Genomic DNA, 21,105 nt, shown 5'->3' on the forward strand with positions numbered 1-21,105 from the left:
AGCCGAAATGATGCCAAATAGATAGCAGCCTCAGAAAGGCAAGGACCTCATTGATGATTCGGTGTGTTCGTCCTGGAGACTGTTGAAGTGTGATTCGAGGGTAGAGGCAGGATATGAGTTAGAATAAGGGAGGGGTTTATGACAAGGGACTTTCAGTTATGGAGCAAGTCTTTCTCAGCCGTTGTTCAACTGAGTATGAGTTATGGCAAGTGGGATACTGAATGGATGAAAAAAATCAAAAGTATAGCCCCCAGGTATCCTGTAGTAGCTTTGTACATTAACTTTCCTAGCGCTAGTCCTTTTAGATTCTGGGCCTGTTTCCTGAGCTTGGCACACGTATGTGGGATTCTGCTTCAACAATGGCTAATGTTTTCTCCTAGAAGGAATGAATATTACTTTGTGCTGCTTACCTAAAGGTGGGAGGAACAGAAAAAAGTTGCCGAATAAAGATAGTAGATTCATCTAATGAGCAGGCTGAGGTTCTGTGTATATTTAAACTTGGGGCAGTGTGCAAATTTGGGTGGCCACTTCTGGAACTTTCCTTATGAATAAGGAAATGTACATGGTTGAATTTCAAGCCATGTTTATTCAGAACACCTTCATATAGCTCTATGATTTCAGGGGCTAAAGCCCAGAAGACATGCCTGACCAGTGGCTTAGGAGGTAAATCCCTAAACGTATCTGTGTCTTTGTGATTCCTGTTACGAAAGGGAGAGAATTACAGAGGACTTTCTTCTGAGTTACGTCAGGATCTTTGGTTGGCATAGTGAAAAGAGTATTGGGCTGTTTTCAGAAGGGAACACACAGGGGAAGGGAAGACAGAAAATTTACCCTATTAGAAATCCTGAAATATTTAACAGGCGTTAGAAGAGGACAGATGGAGAGTCAGGGAAGGAAGGGATTGAACATCTGCAGTGTGACAGTGAGTGTGCTAATGCTTTTCCACAAATACCAAAACAATACAGAAGATCTGGGTTCAAATCATGGGTCCACCACTTATTAGCTTTGGAGCACCGGATGAATTATTTGTCTTTATTTCAGTTTCCTCGTTGATCAAAACGAGGAAACTAACTCTCATCTCACAAGCCAGTGGTCAGGATCAAGTGAGATGACGCAAGCAAAAGCATTTTTGCAATGTGTAAAATACTCTAAGAACTTAAGACGTCATTCTTCTATCCTGCCTCTGCAGCTTCTGCGGATCAGTTTGCAGTGGGTGCTTGCTTATCTGGTTCTAGCTGGGAGACTCTGGTTTTCCTCATGGGCTGGCTCATACTCATGCCCAGAAGCAATTTGATTTCTCTGGTACTTGATACATAAAGTGAATTAAAAATCCCTGAAAACAGACTGTGTTCTATCCTGCCTTTTTTCAACAGGAGTGGCATCTCAGCTCACAGAGCAGCACAAAGAAATACAGCATAGGAGTTTAGCAAAGGCACAAAGGGAAAGGTCCAGGGGCCCAGCGGCCACAGCCTTCTTTATTAGTTACTTGGAAAGACAGTGAGTTTGCACAGCAGGATTCCAGGCATGGTATCTCACACACTTGGACTTGAATCCTTGACATCCCTATTCATTTGCTAGATGTGTGACCTTTGGTCAGTCACTTAACCTCTCAGAATCACGAATTCCTCTTCTTCAAGATGGAGTTAATAACATCATCCTGAAGGGCTAGTGTGAAAACTGGAGATAATGTATGTGGAGATTTCATAGTTTCTCAATCAATAGTCCTTTGCCATTTTTACACATGTGGGAGTCTATACATGATCCTATCTCTTTAACTTTTTGGGTGGCCAAGGTGACTTCGGTGTCATATTTCCTAGAAGCTAAAACCTGGGTTTCTCTCTCACTGTCCTTTACAAGTTTGTGATGGTAATGTGGTTACCGTCCCACAGGGAATGAGAAAAACCAGGGATCTTTTGAATGAATTTGCTTTCGGTTTAACTAAATATTTAGTACTTGGGTTATTTTATGGAGATTTAATTATGCACAAGGGGGATTGGGGAGATTGGGAGTATTACTGGTTTCATGGAAAATGCAGAAATTCTTTGCAGCGTCTCAGGTAAGTAAGACTAATGTTTCATCCAGCTCAGTGCAGGCAACATCTGGATGAATGGTCTCCTTGTTCCTATAGAATGGGGCTCAGTCTGCATTCTCTATGTTCAGACCCCTTGATTCTCTCTCCACCGCTTTCTCACTGCATCTTTAGGACAGACGTTATTGCAACATAAATTGGAAGGCAACAAATAAACCTTTTTGATTTCTTCCATCCTTATTTGCCCATCCCTCCAAATCCTCCAATTCCACTAAAAAGAAGCAGCACTTTGATGATGGAGCTCTTATTGAAGAGCCCCAATGCTACTGAACCCAAGTCCTCATTCTTTTTGACATGGATGTGGTGAGTCTAGCATTTTTAAAATAAAGAGTTTTATGATACAAGGTTCTGCCTCTGTACCTAGTTTTTGGGTGGCAGGGGTTTATGAAATTTAGGAGCAGAGATGTGACCTCTAATTATATATTTGCTTGCTTCTCTTTCAGCCTTCTGGGTCTCACCACTTGGAAGTGAGTGAATCAGTATTAGTGAAACTAACAATTTGATGAGTTTACTTTTTTCTTTTAGGAAACATAAAAACTGTGGCTCAGAGCCATTGTGGTCATTGGGTCAGAGAGTTTGCACCTAAGGGAATATGAGTGCCTCCCTCAGAACGTTGTGTGAGGATTCAAGGAGTCAATACATGTAAAGTGCTCAGAATAGTGCCTGGCACAGGGCAAGGGCTATATGATTTTATCCCATCCACTCCTGGGCGGGGTCTATGACCTGAGAGCAGTTCCCTGTGGTAAGTACTATCAGCTCTACTTCAAAATACATCCAGAAAGAAGCCATTCACAAAAGACCACATACGATGTGATCCCGTTTATATGAAATGTCCAGAAGAGGCAAATCTATAGAAACAGAAAGTAGATTCGTGGTTGCCCAAGGCTGGGAGGAGTGGGGAGGTTGGGGTGAGATAGCCGAAGGGTATGGGGTTTCTTTTGGGGGGATGAAAACGGTCTAAAATTGACTGTGGTGATGGTTGCACAAGTCTGTGCATATACTAAAAACCATTGAATTGTATGGCATGTGAATTATATCTCAATAAAGCCGTTAAAAAGTACATTCAGAATTCCACCGCTGCTCACCATCAATGTCACCATCAATGTCACTATGGTGCTAGTCCAAGCAACTGGCATCTGTCTCCTGGACCATTAAAATAGCCTCCTAATTGGTTTTCACAGTTTCACAGTTGCCCTAACCACTGTGTATTCTCCACAGACGGCTGTAGTGATCTTTTATTTTTTTATTTTTATTTATTTATTTTTTTTGCGGTGCGCGGGCCTCTCACTGTTGTGGCCTCTCCCGTTGCGGAGCACAGGCTCCGGACGTGCAGGCCCAGCGGCCATGGCTCACGGGCCCAGCTGCTCTGCGGCATGTGGGATCTTCCCGGACCGGGGCACGAACCCGTGTCCCCTGCATCAGCAGGCTGACTCTCAACCACTGCACCACCAGGGAAGCCCTGTAGTGATCTTTTAAAATATAAAGCAAAATATGTCTTCCTTCCTCCCTCCCTCCCTCCCTCCCTCCTTCTTTCTTTCCCATGCCACGCGGCTTGTAGGATCTTAGTTCCCTGACCAAGGATTGAACCTGGGCCCCAGCAGTGACGGCACCGAGTCCTAACCACTGGACTGCCAGGGAAGTCCCCAGAATATGTCTTTCGTCTGCTTAAACTGTTTCACTGTCTCCCCATCACACTTAAAATCAAAGTGAAACTTCTCACCTTGGCTAATCTGCTCCTGTATGGTCTGGTCCCTGTGACTTGTCCCTCAGCCATCACTCTCCCCTATGTTCATTTTGCCTTAGCCACACTGGACTTCTTGTTCTTCAGATATGGCAGTCTCATTCCTACTTGCCTCAGAACCTTTCTGAGTGTTTGCCATTCACTCTGCCTAAAATTTGACCCCATATCTTCTCATAGCTCATTCCTTAATATTGCCTAGGACTAGGCTCAAATGTCACTGCATTAGAGAGGCTTTTCTTGCCCAAACCTATTAAAATAGTCCCCACTCCATCAATCTCCACCCATTCATTCACTTTATTTTCTTCATAGTATTTATCACTATTTGAATTTATATATTAATTTATCTATTTACTTGATTGTTGGAAATCTCCTCCCCTAGTACGTAAGTTCTTTGAGCGTAGAGATTTTTGTCTTGTTCACCACTGCATTCCTAGTACTTAGAACATGCCCTTTCCTCATTGTTTGTTGAATGAGTGAATGAATGAATGGAACCACCATGTTGACTGTGGACAGAAAGCCATTAACACACACATACTCATTCTCTTTTCCATCTCATTCTTTTTTCTATGTATATGTGCTGTGCTATAGCCTCACTTGGAGTCTTTCACATATCTTAAAACTTGCATTCAATTCTTACGAGGAAGTTCCTTTGAGGTTCCTTTTCAATAACATTCTGTGTATTCTATTTAGAACGTAACTTGATGCTTAGACTGATAAACACTATCACTGTTTGCATGAAAGTTCATGAAAACATGTAAAGGATTTCAGCGCCTATGCTTAGTCAACCATTCATTCTAAGGGCCAGCAATGGCTATTTCGGTGGCATAAAGCTGCGGTCTGGCCTTAATAGTACATGTTTTATTCTTGAGTTTACTTACAGTGTGGACTTTCTTGGGCCCCTGTTCTCAGAAGAATCCTAGCAATGGGCACATTGTTGGTCATGATGGCGATATCCAGAGGTGTCAGCCCCTCACTGTTAGGTGTGTTGAGATCTAGTTCTTCCGATGTGTACTGATACAGGAGGATCTGCACAGCATCCATGTCTTGCTGTTCAACTGCTTCAAACATGGCTTCATTCCCCTGGAAGTTCTGGAAGAGAATGAAGCAGGTTCGCACAATTTCATAGACCAGCTTGTCTTCATGGCCTAGCTGTTTCGAATTTTAGGGACTGCTTCAGTGACTGCATTCCCACTTATAAGTGGTATAACTGCTATTTATTCCAAGGTTTCCAAAGTAAACACTATTGGACCCTCCCTCCATCTTTTTTAATGAACATTGAAAAGATCTGTGTATTTAGATGCATTGAGACAATATAGTATACAGTCTACAGATAAGAGCAAACATCAGTTTTTCTCAAACCAGTCTTCTGTGGAATACTGTTCAGTAGGCCATCATAAGGTGTTCTATGAAGAAAGTAGCATGTGGTCAAGTGAATTTAGTAAACATTAGATTAAACCAAGTTACTGCATTATTTTATTGTAAGACCTCTCAAGCCCTTTAGTAATTTTAACATGCAATTATGACTCTCTAATAGGTGAGAAATATGACCTGTTTCAAATATTTTTTCACAGAACATATTTTTCATTATATTTGTTTTAACTGTCCTGGAATAAGGTTCTACCAAACACAGTTTGGAAAACGCTGGCATAGATAACACAGCACAGGTAATTTAAATTATGACTAGCTTGGAATACACTTTCTCTGTTTCTCAAACTCATCCCCTCCCTTTCCGTCCCCGTGTTTTGACTGTTTCTCAGACTGTTACCAGATCATGGCAGTGACCTACCTGTTGCTAGTCTTAGTCTCCTCCATCCCTACTCCATATTGATACGAGTAGTCTTTCTAAAATTTACACTGCTACATGTCCCTTCCTTATTTACAAATCCCTAGTAGGTCCACACTGCCTGCAGGCTGACTCCCTAACTCCTAGACTCCTTTATACTAACCTCTACACTTTCTCAACCCTGAGCCCCAGCCACTGAATACCTGGCATTTCTGAGACCTCAGGTGAGGGGCTCAAGAGGTGGTGTCCAGGGAAGGTTTCAGTGAATGGGTGGCAATTGCTTTGGGGCCTGAGAGGGCCAAAAGTTGAATATTCATAGGATACAAATCACCTATAGAAGAGAATAGCTAAAGACAGTATCTTTCCTTTGAAAGGTTCTTTCAGGGGATTAATAGTAAGCAAAGGAGAAAAGCTTTAGAATTCTCTCAAATACATATTTCTGTAGCTCATGGGATAAGAGCAACACATATACTATTCATACATTTATCTGGTATCTTCTCCAAGAGTTGCCAGGTGTTTAAACATGTTGAAATACCAATGGTCCTGAGCTAGCATAGGGGTTGCCTGATTAAAATGTGGAAGGTCTTCAGTAACCACATATTTAGGTGGGCAGGTTTTATTTTTAGTCTCATCAAAACTCAATTCTCCCATTCAAAGGCTACAGGTCGACATAGCTGAGTGCGTCACACATGAATGAAATTGGAGGAAAACACAAAGCTATTATGCAAATGCTTGTTTTGACAAAGGGGACCCAGGGGATAGAACTGTTTGATATGCAGCTCTCTTTGCTACATGGCAGTCTGCTGAACCGAAAAGTGTTTTGTCGACAATCTGCTAAGCTGAACAGCCTCTGATGCTTAGGCCGTAACTCAGCCACAACCAAGCCCTCCCAGAAGATGAGTTTGAAATGAGAAAACAAACTAGAAAACAAATGAGTGCAAAGTTAAAATGCTGCCCTGTCCAAACAACACAGTTGTGTATTTGTTTGTGATTCTTAGTCTGTCTAATTTCTCATGTGCCATACTTGCTCTCACTCTTAAGTCATTCCCTTCGCCATATGCTTTTGTTGGCAAACTCTGGTACGCTTCTATCTGGAAAGGCTAGGGCTCATTTCTGTTTTAAGCTCAAACAAATGGTGCCATTACCCCCTGCAGAAATACCCTTGCTGAGCATGATAATATTATGCCCTCAGCTTTTACTGAGGGGCAGTATAAGAAGCTGCTATGTGAGAATGTTTATAACATCCCCAGTGCCACTCTTTATTCTCCATTACATAATTCACTATGACATCTTATAGAAGCCGGAGGACTTAGCAACAGGAAGATATTCATTTGGTATACTTGCAGTTATTAGCTAATGGAATGCTATTACCAATTGTCCTTCCCCTTCTGCTTTGACTGACTAGGAACTCAGAGGTAAATGTAATGACAAATTTTAGGTACTGTATCTGCCTAGGTTTTTGGTATATCTGTTTCTCTTTCCATCCCCACTATTTTCTTTTTCCAGTTTTTTTCCTTCCTTCCTCCCTCCCACCCTCCTCCCCTTCCTTCTTTCTTTCTTTTTCCCTTTCTTGCTCCCTTGCTGTCCCCCACAATCACCATCGCTATTGATTTATTTACCATTGTATAATACATTTGCATTTTTTTTTGGTTTTTGCCTGGATTCTGTCTTGAATGCCTTTGGAAAGCATATGGGGTATACATTACAAATAAGTAAATAAAATATTGTTCATTGTTCATTCAATATTTGAATGAACACTGGATTTGAATGAACACTGGATCTCTCAGAAAGCCTATTTAATCTCAAACTCCGTATTTGTCAAGCTGCTATTTTGTGGGCTGTTTGGTCTATTAGAGAAAGAAAAACTAAGGGAAATAAAGGAAAAGAAATTAAGAAAAAGAAAGGGAAAATCTCACAGTCACTTAAACTTCGACTAACATATGTGCAGTTCCTACCTTACCTGACTTTCAACATTTATAAACTTGCAAACATCAGGTTCTGGAGTAAACGTGGATCATCGTAGTATCTCCTTAAATCCAAACACAACTGCACTAATCAAACCAAGATGAGAATAAAGAGTTTTATTACCACCGAAGTCTTTCTGAGACTCAGCCGGTCAGTTCTTGTTCTAAAAGAGGCTTCATCAAACGAAGAGTGGCTCCCTTTCAGTTTCTCAGAGAGGTTCCGGTACAGGCGTTTGGCAGCACTGGGAGACGATGGGGCGCTATGTTTTTTTGACTGAGAAAGATGTAAATTCTGCATTTGTTGGGTCATTTTCACACGGCAATTCCTAAGAGGAGAAAAATCTAATGTCGTAATAATTTTACACAACATAATTATAAGTTGACAAAAAATTTTATCATCCCCAGTAACCATCTGGAATCCTAATAAAATATTATAGCTGGAAGGGACCTTAGAGATCATCAGATCCAGCTTTTTCATGTTATAGATGAGAAAGCTGAAACCCAGGGAAGGGAAGCAGCTTGTTTATGGCCAAATAGCTAATTGGTGGCAAGAATGAAATGACAACATCCATTTACTATATAAACATATGCATTTACATACAAACATATATGACTTGAGCCTCTACGAAAAATCTTTTGATCTCTGTCCCACTGGGAGGAAGTATCTCAATTCTATAACCCAGGGAGTCTGTTCAATTATTCTTGGCTATATATAATTGGAATTTTGCTACTTATACTCTAGATGCTGTCTTCTGTTGGGTGTATAAAAGAGTGTGGTTGTTTCCTGCAGATCCCCCTTCTCTCAAAACTGTTAAACTGTGCCTGTTGTCTGAGATTTGTTGGACTATCGCAGTGCCCAGAGCTTTGGGGAATTTGTACAGATAGGCTCATCCCTGCTCACCCCAGATACTTCAGATAGTGTCCTCCAGGACACTTACTACTGGCATTCTCCAAGTAGTATTTGACTGCTGTTCCACAAGTCTCTAAACAGGTCCTCACCAACGTCATACCTGAAGTCAATTTCCAGGAGGTTAGTTATGGATTTCAAAGGCTGTCCATCATTATGTTGGGTATTGCTATTGAAATATTGATGCTACCAAGGCGATTGCTGCCTAGCATGTGTGTATTGGATGAACAAATGTATGAATGAAATAATTGGCTAAGGCAGCTATGTGCAAGGTGTCTCCACCCCTGGTGCAGCCTCTGGTGCATTGGGCCCAGGTCTCTGGAGCATGCGGCTGCCTTCCCACCACCTGCCCTCAAATACCCAGCGGAGTCTTCCATTTGTAATGCTGCCATTGCCACTTAGCCGTGACCCTTAGGACATCTTCAGTCCTTGAATTTTTATAGCTTTATGGACTCTGATATAATACCATGTAGAATCTCTTTTATTGACCAAACTCTTCAGAGCACTGACTTCAGTGATTCTCCAACTCCTACAGGATATAACCGTATTCTTTAGCTTTACATACAAGTGCTTGCCTCTCTAGCTTCATCTGATACTGTACTTCTACATTATAGGTTTCAGTCTTTCTGATCTCCTTAGAGTTTCCTAAGTGGTTCAAACTCTTTGCTCCCTCTGGGTCTTTGTATGCACTGCTCTGTATGTATTAAAATTCCATCTGTGCCTGCATCCCCTAGGAAACAATTGTTGATCCTTAAAGTCTATGCTCAAGTAGTTTCTGACACCCCAGGGCAAATTTGGGTATTTCTTTACTCATTCACTCAGTATGTGCTTGTTACAGTAAATACTTTATCACGTTACAACTGTTTGTTTGGCTTTCTGTCTCCCAGCTAGTCTATATGCTTCACAAGAAGAAGGACTGCTAAATATTACTTTTTATATCCCCAGTACCTAAAATGTGCGTGTCTCAGGGTAAAAGAAATATAACAGAGATTAAGATGTGAATCTCCTCTTCCACCTACTGAATATGGGATCTTGGGCAAGTTACATAACATGTCTGCATCTCATTTTTCTAATTTTTGAAATAGAGAAAATAACAACAACTACATATTATGGTTGTGGGGATTTGATGAGATAATGAATGTAAGTAGCTTAGAATGTAGGCAGACTTCTGGCAGCTATCATATTTATTATAGAAGATACTCAGCAGATACTTCAGAGTAAATGAATGCACATTTGAGAGTCTATTACATATAATATAGTAAGGGTCTACCCAGAAAGCTCATTTCCTCTCATGCTTCTGAACTGGGTTCCATGTCCACTAGCACCAACTAACCTTGACTTCCTTGCACTTTAACAAACGGAGATCCATCTTCATTACATTGTTGAATGTCTTTAGGCACCTTTTAAGTCTTGCTTGTAATTTTCTCCAACACAGACTTCCTGGTGCCTTCTGAGGAGGTCAGACCTATTCAATATTAGTCATGTTCATCAGGCCCTACCCATTCTCAGCCAAACGGCCACCTTTACATTTGGAAGGAGGATGTAAAGCACTGTCTGTAGTGTGTATGTACATGTGGGTATATTTTCATTAATTTTTAATAATCTTTTAATTTACACAAAAGCAGTAGGTGATTTGGCATCTTCCTCTTTCTGCCTACAAATCTTTTACCTATAATTCAATAGCAGCCCTAGCACTTCCTCTATGTCTTAACCATTCCCACAGAAATTCCAGATTGATATGCAGGCTAGCTTACATGGGGATTGCCTTTACTTATTTGCTTCTGCCTCCTGTCTCTAGCCTTTTCCTTCAGCATTAAGCCATCTGTCTTGTCTACATCATTATCATTCCCCAAATAACTCTACATTCTTTAGTATCTCCCACAGTGCCCTGGAGTCCAGTAAATAAATTCTTGTCGATTGATCAAATTCCAGTGACTTGCCCTCTAACTGATGACACCTACCCACACGGTCTCTTTTGTCTTTGCTCATCTCCTGTCTGTTCCCTTCACTCAAAATAGGTTGACTTTCTCTGTCTCTTTGACTTCCTTCTCATACCACCCCAGCTGTCCCTTCCTTCCAGGCCATCCTTTAGCACGTTTCTGTTTTTCTAGATTTCATCTATCATGATATTTTCTTTTCCTTCTCTATATTTAAAATTTTGTCTGATGAGAGATACTGAGAAAGACAACTTTCTATTATCTGTTCTCATAAACATGCACACCCCTCCCAGCTAAATGTGCTCTTACATTTTTACCGTGGAAAGGGAAAAGCGTTTGAGAAGCAGAGGAGCTTTGGCTCTGGAATTTGGCAGACCCAAGCTTGAACCATGATATTTTTATCTGTAATCTGTGTAACTTTGGGCACTTTAATAAAATTCTCTGAGTCTGTGTAGTATATAAAAAGGTTTATTACAGAGTTGTGAAGATTAAATGAATTAACAAAAGGTATGCATCCTGTTTGGTGCATAGTAGCCACTCAGTAAATAGCAGCAATTATTAAGGTTACTCCAAGTCTTCTTCCCAAACCAGAAACACCAAAGTACACTGTAATAATCTAAATAGTTTTGTTTGTTGTAAACATTGTTTTGAATCTGATTTTATGTATTTACTATACTTCATTTTTATTTTGATAAAAATATGTTTAGATATTTTAGTGTGTATGTTTACAGTAAGTTATGGTAAAACAGAAGCACCAAGTAGAGCTTCAGACGGTTAGAGGGAAGAGAGGAATAAAGATGTCTAAAAATACTTGAGAAATAAAAAGAAACAAAATTAGGAAACATAATAAATAGAAATGTAAAATGAAGGAGTAGGGTTAAGACTGAATATGTGGGCACAATACATTCAGATGGTTTACTTTTCCTAATAAAAGAGAAAACTCTCCAACTGAGATTTTTAAATGGCCATTTACCAGTGGTACACCTAATTAAACATTTCACAGAAATATTAAAAACAAAAGAAAAGTATGACAGTGGGAATGGCAAAATAAGGACCTCTGAAAATCCTCTTCTACATAAAAGCAATGAGAACATCAGCAAAAATTGTCAGAATTAATTTTTCAGAACCCTGGAAATTAACCAAAGGTTTGAAGCAATCCAGGAAGTGTTTATTCAAGAAAAGTAACTGAATTTGGTAAGAATAGTAAGCTTTGTGGCATTTTTAACTTGCTTCATTCCCATATTCCTCAGCTCTGTGGTAGCCTTGAAGACTAAACAGCCTACATTCATAGTAAAAACCAGTAGCCTGGCAGCCACTGGATGGTGCAGAATAGTAATGGAGCATCTTTAAAACCCCATTTTGAGAGAATCATCATTATTTGACACTTCTGGTGGTTCCCTGGAAGAACTCACTCACAAGACTTTTTTTTTTTTTAATTTATTTGACTCTGAGTTCACCAAGTGCAAATAACCTTTTCCTCTGGGGCATCTGTTGAAAACAAACATCAGCAATGGCTTAATATCACAGCTGCCTGAGGTGGTGGATAAGAATGGTAGCAAACAGTAGATAACCAAAAAGCGTAAAAGGAAAAGTTGAGGAATTAGATGTCCATAGAGGACTTTGAAAAGTTCTGACACATTCCTGGGGATCTAGCAGATCACAGGCATGCCCAGAGCTGAGAGCATTCTCATAAAGTACCTGAGAAGGTCCTAAGCTCTCATCTCTGTCTGACTTTGAGGCTCTGTGCAAGCAGGATGTGAAGGCTAAGGCAGAGCTGTCAACTGCCTGATGAGTATTGAAGGTGCGCCCCAACATAGACATAGAACCTCTTTGCCAAGATCAGTTCTAGGCCTTTAAGGAAATTTGTGTTCAGTCATTAGCTGACCACTGAGCTAACCAAGCAAAGACTTCAGTGGCCACATATGACAAGAATACAGACTTTACAGATATAGTTCCGTACTCTACAAATTCAGTTAGAGGACAATCTGATTTCTAGAGTTGCCACATTACATTATTTAAGATGCCTAGCTTTCAACAGAAAAAAATATGAGACATGTAAAGAAACAACAAAAAATTTTTCCATTCACAGGAAATAATGCAGTATATTAACATTGCCCTTGAAGAAGTCCAAATGTTGAGCTTATTAGACAAAGACTTTATTTTTTTTAATATCTATCTATTTATTTATTTATTTGTTTGGGGTACAGTTGTTTTACAGTGTTCAGTTACTTTTTACTGTGCAGCTAAGTGAAGTAGAGTTCCCTGTGCTGTACAGCAGGTTCTCATTAGTTATTTTATACATATTAGTGTATATACGTCAATCCCAATCTCCCAGTTCATCCCATTTACCCCCTTTGCCCCCTTGGTGTCCATACATTTGTTCTCTACATCTGTGTCTCTATTTCTGCCTTGCAAACCAGTTCATCTGTACCATTTTTCTAGATTCCTCATATATGCGTTAATATATTTGTTTTTCTCTTTCTGACTTACTTCACTGTGTATGACAGTCTCTATGTCCATCCATATCTCTACAGATGACCCAATTTTGTTCCTTTTTTTGGCTGAGTAATATTCCATTTAGACAAAGACTTTAAATTGTATATCTTAAATATGTTCAAAGAACTAATGGAATTCATGTCTAAAGAAATAAAGGAAATTATGAGAATGATGTCTCACCAAATAGAGAATATCAATACAAGGTAGAATTTATAAAAAAAAACCCGCCAGAATCAAGTAGAAATTCTGGAGTTGAAAAGTACAATAACTGAAATGAAAATTGACTGGAGGAACTCAACATCATATTTGAGCAGGCAGAAGAAAGAATCAGCAAACTTGAAGATAGGTCAATTGAAATCAGTTTTAGGAGCAAAATGAAAAAAAAAAATGAAGAGAACCAGAGTCTTAGAGATCTGTGTGACCCATCAAATGTACCAACATATATATAATAGGCATTCCAGAAGGAGAAGGAGGAGGAGAAAGCATATTGAAAAAATAATGGCCAAAAACATCGCCAAATTGATGAAAAACATTAACCTACACATCCTAGAATCTCAGTGAACACCTAGTTGGATAAAGTCAAAGAGATTCACACCTAGATACATCATAATTAAACTGTCAAAAGCTAAAGACAAAGAGAAAATCTTGAAAACAACAAGCAAGAAATAACTCATTATGTACAAGGAATTCTCAAAATGATTTACAGCTGGTTTTTCACCAGAAAATGATAGAGGCCTGAAGGAAGTGGTTTTAAGCACAGTGTCAAAAGTAAGGACTCTGATACAAAAGTAAGGACTTTGATACAAGGCTGATCTACTTTTAGGTTTTGTTTTTTCTACTTATTAGAAAATTATTCAAATAATTTTATTAGATATAATTAGCTGTATGATATTTAGCAAAATATTAGCTTCAATTTCCTCATCTTAACAGTGGTCCCATCTCAATTTTAATAGTCATGTCTAAAGGGATATTAAAGTTTTAGATAATACATACCAATTGTTTAACAGAGTGCCTGAAATAAACAGATGTTCAATAAATATTTTTTGAACATCTATTTATTTTAGGCCCGCTGTTTCCAGGCCACTACTGGTCTGCTTTTTGATACTATAGATTAGGTTTCATTTTATGGAATTTCATACAAGTGGAATCACCATCATTCACTTTTTTTTTTTTAACCTAGATTCTTCTTCTTTATTTGAGGGTCAATTTTTAAAAATAAATTTATTTTGGGCTGCATTGGGTCTTCGTTGCCATGCACGGGCGTTCTCTAGTTGGGGCAAGTGAGGGCTACCCTTCATTTCAGTGCATGGGCTTCTCATTTCAGTGGATTCCCTTGTTGCGGAGCATGGGCTCTAGGCATCTGGGCTTCAGTAGTTGTGGCACGCCAGCTCAGTAATTGTGGCTTGCGGGCTCAGTAGTTGTGGCTTGTGGGCTCTAGAGCACAGGCTCAATAGTTGTGGTGCAGAGGCTTAGTTTCTCCACAGCATGTGGGATCTTCCCGGATTAGGTATTGAACCCGTGTGCCCTGCACTGGCAGGTGGATTCTTAACCACTGTGCCACTAGGCACATTGTCCCGAGGGTCAATTTTTTTTTTTAATGGTAGCATTTCTTTCTTTTTAATTTTAATTTTTTTAAATTGAAGTATAGTTGATTTACAATGTTGTGTTAGTTTCAGGTGCACAGCAAAGTGATTCAGTTATATATAAGAATATGTATATTCTTTTTCAGATTTTTTTCTGTTACAGGTTATTACAAGGTATTGAATATAGTTCCCTGTGCTATACAGTAGGTTCTTGTTGTTTATCTATTTTATATACAAGTAAGTCCCCTACATACGAACAGGTTCCATTCCAAGGACGTGTTCATAAGTCCAATTTGTTTATAAGTCCAACAAAGTTAGCCTAGGTACCCAACTAACACAATCGGCCATATAGTACTGTACTGTAGTAGGTTTATAATACTTTTCACACAAATAATACATAAAAAACAAACACAAAAAACAAAACATTTTTAATCTTACAGTACAGTACCTTGAAAGGTACAGTAGTACAGTACAACAGCTGGCATACAGTGCTGGCATCAAGTGAACAGGTAAGAAGAGTTACTGACTGGAGGAGGGAGAGGAGGTGGGCGGTGGTAGAGCTGAAGGATCATCAGCAATAGGGAATGGAGGGTAAGCTGCAGTTTCACTCACACCTGGCATTGATGGCATAGGTTCTGGTTCCTTGCTGGATTCAATTCTATCTACCCTCTTGAAAAAACGATCCAGTGATGTCTGGGTAGTAGTTCTTTTTTTCTTATCATAGATAATATGGTAGCACTGGATTGCATTCTGACCGGCTGCTGCAACCTTTGTGTACCACTCTATGTTTGGGTCCTGTGCCTCAAAAACTAACAGTGCCTTCTTAAATAAAGAAAATCCCCTTGCCATTTCCTGCATTGTGAATCTCTTTGGTTCTTCAGTTATTTCTTCTTCCTCTTGTCTCTCTTTGTCCTTTCTCTGGGCCTCCAACTCCATCAGGTCTCATTAGTAAGCTCCTTGTGTTGCACAGCAAAGGGTTCAATGAAATCGTCCTCTTGCAGATCTAGCTTGAAATAAAGGTACTGTACTACTGTACTCTATACAGTACTGTACAGGAAAGTACACAAAAGCACAACCACTTGTAGAGGGTGCATGAACATGACAACGTACGCCAGACACATGAACTAACTTACGTGGTTGGACATACTAATGCACGCTTGCATCTTTGAAAGTTTGCAACTTGAAGGTTCGCATGTAGGGGACTTACTGTACAGTAGTGTGTATGTGTTAATCCCAAACTCCTAAGTTATCCCTCCCCTTCCTTTTCCCTTTGGTAACCATAAGTTTGTTTTCTATGTCTGTGAGTCTATTTCTGTTTTGTAAATAAGTTCATTTGTAGGATTATTTACTATTCCCCATAAGTGATATCATATGATATTTGTCTTTCTCTGACTTACTTCACTTAATATGATAGTGTCTGGGTCCATCCATGTTGCTGCAAATGGCATTATTTTACTCTTTTTTATGGTTGAGTAATATTCCACTGTGTGTGTGTGTGTGTGTGTGTGTGTGTGTGTATAAATATATATATAAATCACATCTTTATCCATTCATCTTTTGATGGGCATTTAGGTTGCTTCCATTTCTTGACTATTGTAAATAATGCTGCTGTGAACATTGGAGTGCATATATCTTTTTGGATTATGGTTTTCTCTGGATATATGCCCAGGAGTGGGATTGTATGTGAACTCTAGTTTTAGTTTTTTAAGGAGCCTCCATACTGTTCCCCATAGTGGCTGCACCAGTTTACATTCCCACCAACAGTGTAGGAGGGTTCCTTTTTCTCCACACCCTCTCCAGCATTTATTATTTGTAGACTTTTTGATGATGGCCATTCTGACTGCTGTGAGGTGATACTTTACTGTAGTTTAGATTTGCGTTTCTCTAATAATTAGCGATGCTGAGCATCTCTTCATGTGCCTGTTGGCCATCTATATTTTTACCTGGCTTCTTTAACTCAGCTTTATTATTTTGAGAGTCATCCATATTGTAATGTCTATTAGTAGTTCTTCACTTTTTATTGCTGAATAGTATTCCATTGTATGGGTGTACCACTATTAATCAATTTTAAGGTATTATTTTAGTAACAATAAAACTTTAATAAGACTCGGTATTTGCTCTAAAGAAAGAAAATATATATATTCTTCTTCCATGAAAGACGATTAGGAGACCTGAGTTACAAAGAGAAGGGGACACAGATTGAAGGTGTGCTGGTCTCTGCAACATGGATACAGGACTAGACTTTAGGAGATAGTTAACCAGGCAGAGATTCTCTATGGGAAAGCTAATTTCTAGTTTTATGATTTTTTTTTTTTGCATCCTAATAATTTTTTTATCCCCAAATCTTTAATAAAAGTCATGTTAAATGTTATGGTCTGTCAAACCTTTAGGAAAGAAATTATACCAATCCTACATAAACCTCTTTAAAATTTGGGTTCAGTTTTGAAGCCCTGATACCAAAACCAGAAAAAAAGGCATTACAAGAAAAGAAAGCTATTGCCTGATGTGTCTCATGAACATAGAGGCAAAAAATGTCAACAAAATGTTAGCATATAAACTTCAGCAATATACAAAAAGGATAATACATCATGATCAAGCAAGGTTTATTGCAGGAAAGCAAGTTAGTGTAGCATTCAAGCATAATTTATTACATTAACAGAAAAAAGGGGAAAAAACCATATGGTCCTCTTAATAAATGCAGATAAAGCAGCATTTGACAATATTCAACATCCGTTTATGATATAAAAAGTTTCAGGAATATAAGGGAACTTCCTCAACCTGATAAAGAGAATCTGCAAAAACCTATAGCCGACATTATATTTAATGATTAAAGACCAAGTGCTTCCTCCTAGGATCAGAAACAATGCAAAAATGTCCACTCCTACCTTTTCTAGTGTTCTAGGTGTTCTTGCCAGTGAAGTAAGACAAGAAAGATAAAGTCATATAGATTGGAAAGAAAGAAGCAAGACAGTCTTCATTTGCAGATGACATGAAGGTTTGGAGAATAATCTAATAAATCCTCAAAAATCTACATAGAATTAAATGCCGCAAAATATATGCAAGACCTATACATTTAAAGCTACATGACATTAATGAGTGAATTAAAGAAGACCTAAATAAATAGAGATATACCTTCTTCATGATCAGATCAGAAGAATTAGTATTGTTAAGGTGCCAATTCTTCCAAATTGAGCTATAGATTCAATTCAGTCTCAATCTAAATTCTAGCAGCCTTTCTTTCTTTCTTTTTCTTTCTCTCTCTTTCTTTCTCTCTTTCTTTTTCTCCCTTTCTCTATTTCTCTCTCTTTCTCTCTTTCTCCTTCCCTTCCTCCCCCTTCCTCCCTCCCTCCCTCCCATTCCTTTCTTCCTTCCTCCCTCCCTCCTTTCTCTCCTTCTTTCTCTCTTTCTTTCTTTCTAGAAATTGATTGACAAGCTGTATGAAAATGGAGAGAATCTAAAATAGTCAAAACAACTTTGAAAAAGAACAAACTTGCTTACATGACCTGATTTCAAGACTTACAAAGCTACAATAATCAAGACATGGTACTGGTGTAAGGCTAGCTATATAGATAAAGACAGTGGCATAAGGATAGACACATAGGTGAATGAAACAGAGTAGAGAGCCCAGAAATAGCCTGCACATATATTATCAATTGATTTTTGACAGAAGTGTCAAGGTAGTTCAATAGAGAAAAAGAATTTTTTCAACAAATAGTGCTGGAACAATGGGATATACATATGCCAGAAAAAAAAAAGAACCTCAACTCCTACTTCATATCATATGTAAAAATTAACTTAAAATGAAGTAGATCATAGAACTAACTACAAAAGCTAAAACTGTAAAACTTTTAGAAGAAAACTTAGAAGAAAGTCTTTGCGAACTTGAATAAGACAATGATTTCTTAGAGGAGGCACAAAAAGCACAAACCGTAAAATAAATTGATAAATTGAACTTCATGAAAATTAAAGACTTCTGCTCTTTGACATATTATGGCCTGATCTCAGTTACACTTTTGGAGAACCTGTGAATATACCTGGAGCCAAGCTGTAAGGAAAGAGTGACAGCCTGATCAATCCAGGTACAAAATGGCGAGAATAACCTGTGGAGAGTGGAGTCTCTTCAGATTTATTTCAAAACTACCTGTTCCCTGGGCTTTGGCCACTTGCTCAAATAGAGAGCTTTGGCTGTTGCCATCACCCTGTCTCTAAATGCCACCAGCTGTCTCAAGTGAAGGGTGGGTCCATCATGCTTGCTGTGACAGAGCTACAACAGCTCTGACCCAACCAGACCCATGGAGGGAGGCTTCCACTTCACTCATGTCTACCTGGAAGGACTGGGTAATACTATCTGGAAATGGAAAAAACTGGACCAATGAGAGACAGGAGACTGGAAGTAGCCAGCAGATAATTTCCTCTCCATTCCTTCCCTGTGGACTGTTTTGAAGGCTTCTTGGAAGCAGTCGCAGGCAAACAAACAGCCATATGTGTTTTCTTATGATGCCTTGGCTAGTGCAGTTACAAGCCATCTGTATTTGTTTTCCCTCCTTCCTTGACTCATTTCCCTTTTTTCCTTCACTCTTGATGCCCTGAGGTTATATCTCCCAATACCTAATAGAATATTTGCAATTGACTCTGCCTCAGGCTAAGACAAAATGTAATAACAATCCTATGAGAAAGTCAGTACTGTTATTACATCCTCATTTTACAAACAAGGAAACTGAGGCCCACAGAGGTGATTAATTTGTACAAGGTTCTGCAGTCAGTAAATGGAGGAGGTAGCATTTGAACTCTGACTCCAAAGCTCGTGCTCTTAGCAACTCTGCTGTTATTCTGCCTGAGGGATCTTGGTCTGGCTGCCTGTCAGCTTCTTCCTAGACCATGATTCTGAAGACGAGATCTTGCCCTCATTATGAGTTCCGGCATGTCCAGAGTCCCTGTCTCACAGGATCTTGGTTGTGGGGCTTTCTTACTGTATTTGTACTGTGAAAAATGATCTGAGCCAGTTTGGGTGAGGAGCGGTTGTAAGACAAAGCATATTAGAAACAGGAGCTCTAGCCATTCTTGACAACTGGGTAGACAGATACATTTAGTGAAGGGAGCATTTCTGACTGGGACAAGGTTACTCTTCAGGCTGTGATGTGAACTAGGGACCTTCAGACTTCAACCTGCCTGTCACTAGATAGAAAAGAAAGTATGACACCCCCGTTCTCCCCTGCTGTTAACACGACAGTTATGTCTTCGATTGCTAAAGGGTGGCCAATTCTATTACACTGATGATATATAACAGGGTGGAATCATCCTTTCTAGTTCCTGTGCATTTAAAAAAAATAATATATTCAGTTATTCAGTGACAAGTTTTGAAAAGTCAGCTGTGACTTCACAGCAAGAAGAAGACTGATTTTTGAAGTTTAACAGCATCTTTATGAGGTAGAAAGTGAAAAGGCAATTAATATTGGTTCTGTAGTTCAGTAAACCCTTATGGATAGCCTACTCTGTAACCTATGTATCCTGTGATAGACCCTGGTGATTCAAAGGTGAATAAGATAGGGTCCTCATAGGGTGACCAGCTCTCCTAGTTTGCCTGGGACTGAGGGGTTTCCCTGGTTGCAGGACTTGCAGTTCTAAAACTGGGAAAATCCTAGGCAAATTGAAACAAGCCGATTACCCTACCTGTACCCCAAGGGGCTCATAGGCTAAAAAGGAGGGCAGTTATGCAAGTGCCTGTGGCTGTGAGATAGTGTGATATGTGAAATTATGGAATAATAATATCTTTTACTTCTATGACACCTTCTGTGAGCCAGGCACTATTCAAAATAATACCTTTATATATATCAGTTCACAGAATCCCTTAAGAGCCCTGTGAAGTAGGGACTATTATCATCCCCACTTTACGCAGGAAGAAACTGGGACACTTCTAAGGTGCAGATCTGGGATTCAAGCCCAGGTAATATGGGTCTATATCTGATAAATTAACCTCTAGACACTGCTCTCAAATGCCTAAAGCAAAGAAGTAGCAAAAGGGATAATTGATTAACTTCGTGGGTAACAGGAGGTGGTCATGGGAGAACGGGGTGTGGGGAAATGGATTAGAGAAGGTGATGCCCGAGCAGGAATTTAGGAAGGAAATAAGAAGGCATTCTAGGTAGAACAGCTCAGGTTGGGACATGGAAATGTGAACTGTCTTGGTGCTGCTGGTAAGTCAATGTCCACAGGAGCCCTAATGGTGTTTTTCTGGGCTCTGACACGTTCACTGGTACATTTCATCCACCATGCCAAGAACTTCGGAAAGGAGCCTGGAGAGGTAGCAGGGCCAGGCTATCAAGCACTTCGCGTACCATTCTAAGAAGCGTAGATTTCAACCTGTTCACGACAGGGAATCACTAGAGAACTTTAAGAAAAATCTGATATTTGCATTTTTATAGAATTACTCTGGAGGCATCCAGAGGGCGATTTGAAAGGGAGAGGGTTGTGGTGGGACCAGTGACAAGTGACAACCAAGTCTGAAGGTCTTGAAGAAGTCCCTGTGAGAGCTGGTGGCTTCAACTACAGTATGTGACAATAGGGATGGAGAGGGCTGGACAGATTAAAAAGATGAAGAAAGTAAA

General features: G+C 39.5%; 1 protein-coding gene and 1 long non-coding RNA gene across 3 annotated transcripts in view; one reads left to right on the forward strand and one right to left on the reverse strand.

Annotated features, from left to right (window-relative positions):
- Positions 1 to 21,105, reverse strand: part of ANKFN1 (ankyrin repeat and fibronectin type III domain containing 1) — a 155,808-nt gene that overhangs the window by 131,832 nt on the left and 2,871 nt on the right. Inside the window, exons 1-2 of one of the 2 annotated variants that reach the window (XM_033431762.2) lie at positions 7,702 to 7,902; positions 4,709 to 4,919 (exon numbers count right to left, since the gene is read on the reverse strand). In XM_033431762.2, the coding sequence (XP_033287653.2) occupies positions 4,709 to 4,919; positions 7,702 to 7,887 (397 nt within the window). In that variant the 5' untranslated portion in view covers positions 7,888 to 7,902. Of the gene's footprint in view, positions 1 to 4,708; positions 4,920 to 7,701; positions 7,904 to 21,105 lie in introns of those variants that run through there. The other variant, XM_033431763.2, reaches the window with a different exon arrangement.
- Positions 1 to 21,105, forward strand: part of LOC125962032 (uncharacterized) — a 145,214-nt gene that overhangs the window by 21,518 nt on the left and 102,591 nt on the right. The window lies entirely within an intron of this gene.

The sequence above is a fragment of the Orcinus orca genome, chromosome 19, assembly GCF_937001465.1.
Source record: "Orcinus orca chromosome 19, mOrcOrc1.1, whole genome shotgun sequence".
NCBI classification, from domain to species: Eukaryota; Metazoa; Chordata; class Mammalia; order Artiodactyla; family Delphinidae; genus Orcinus; species Orcinus orca.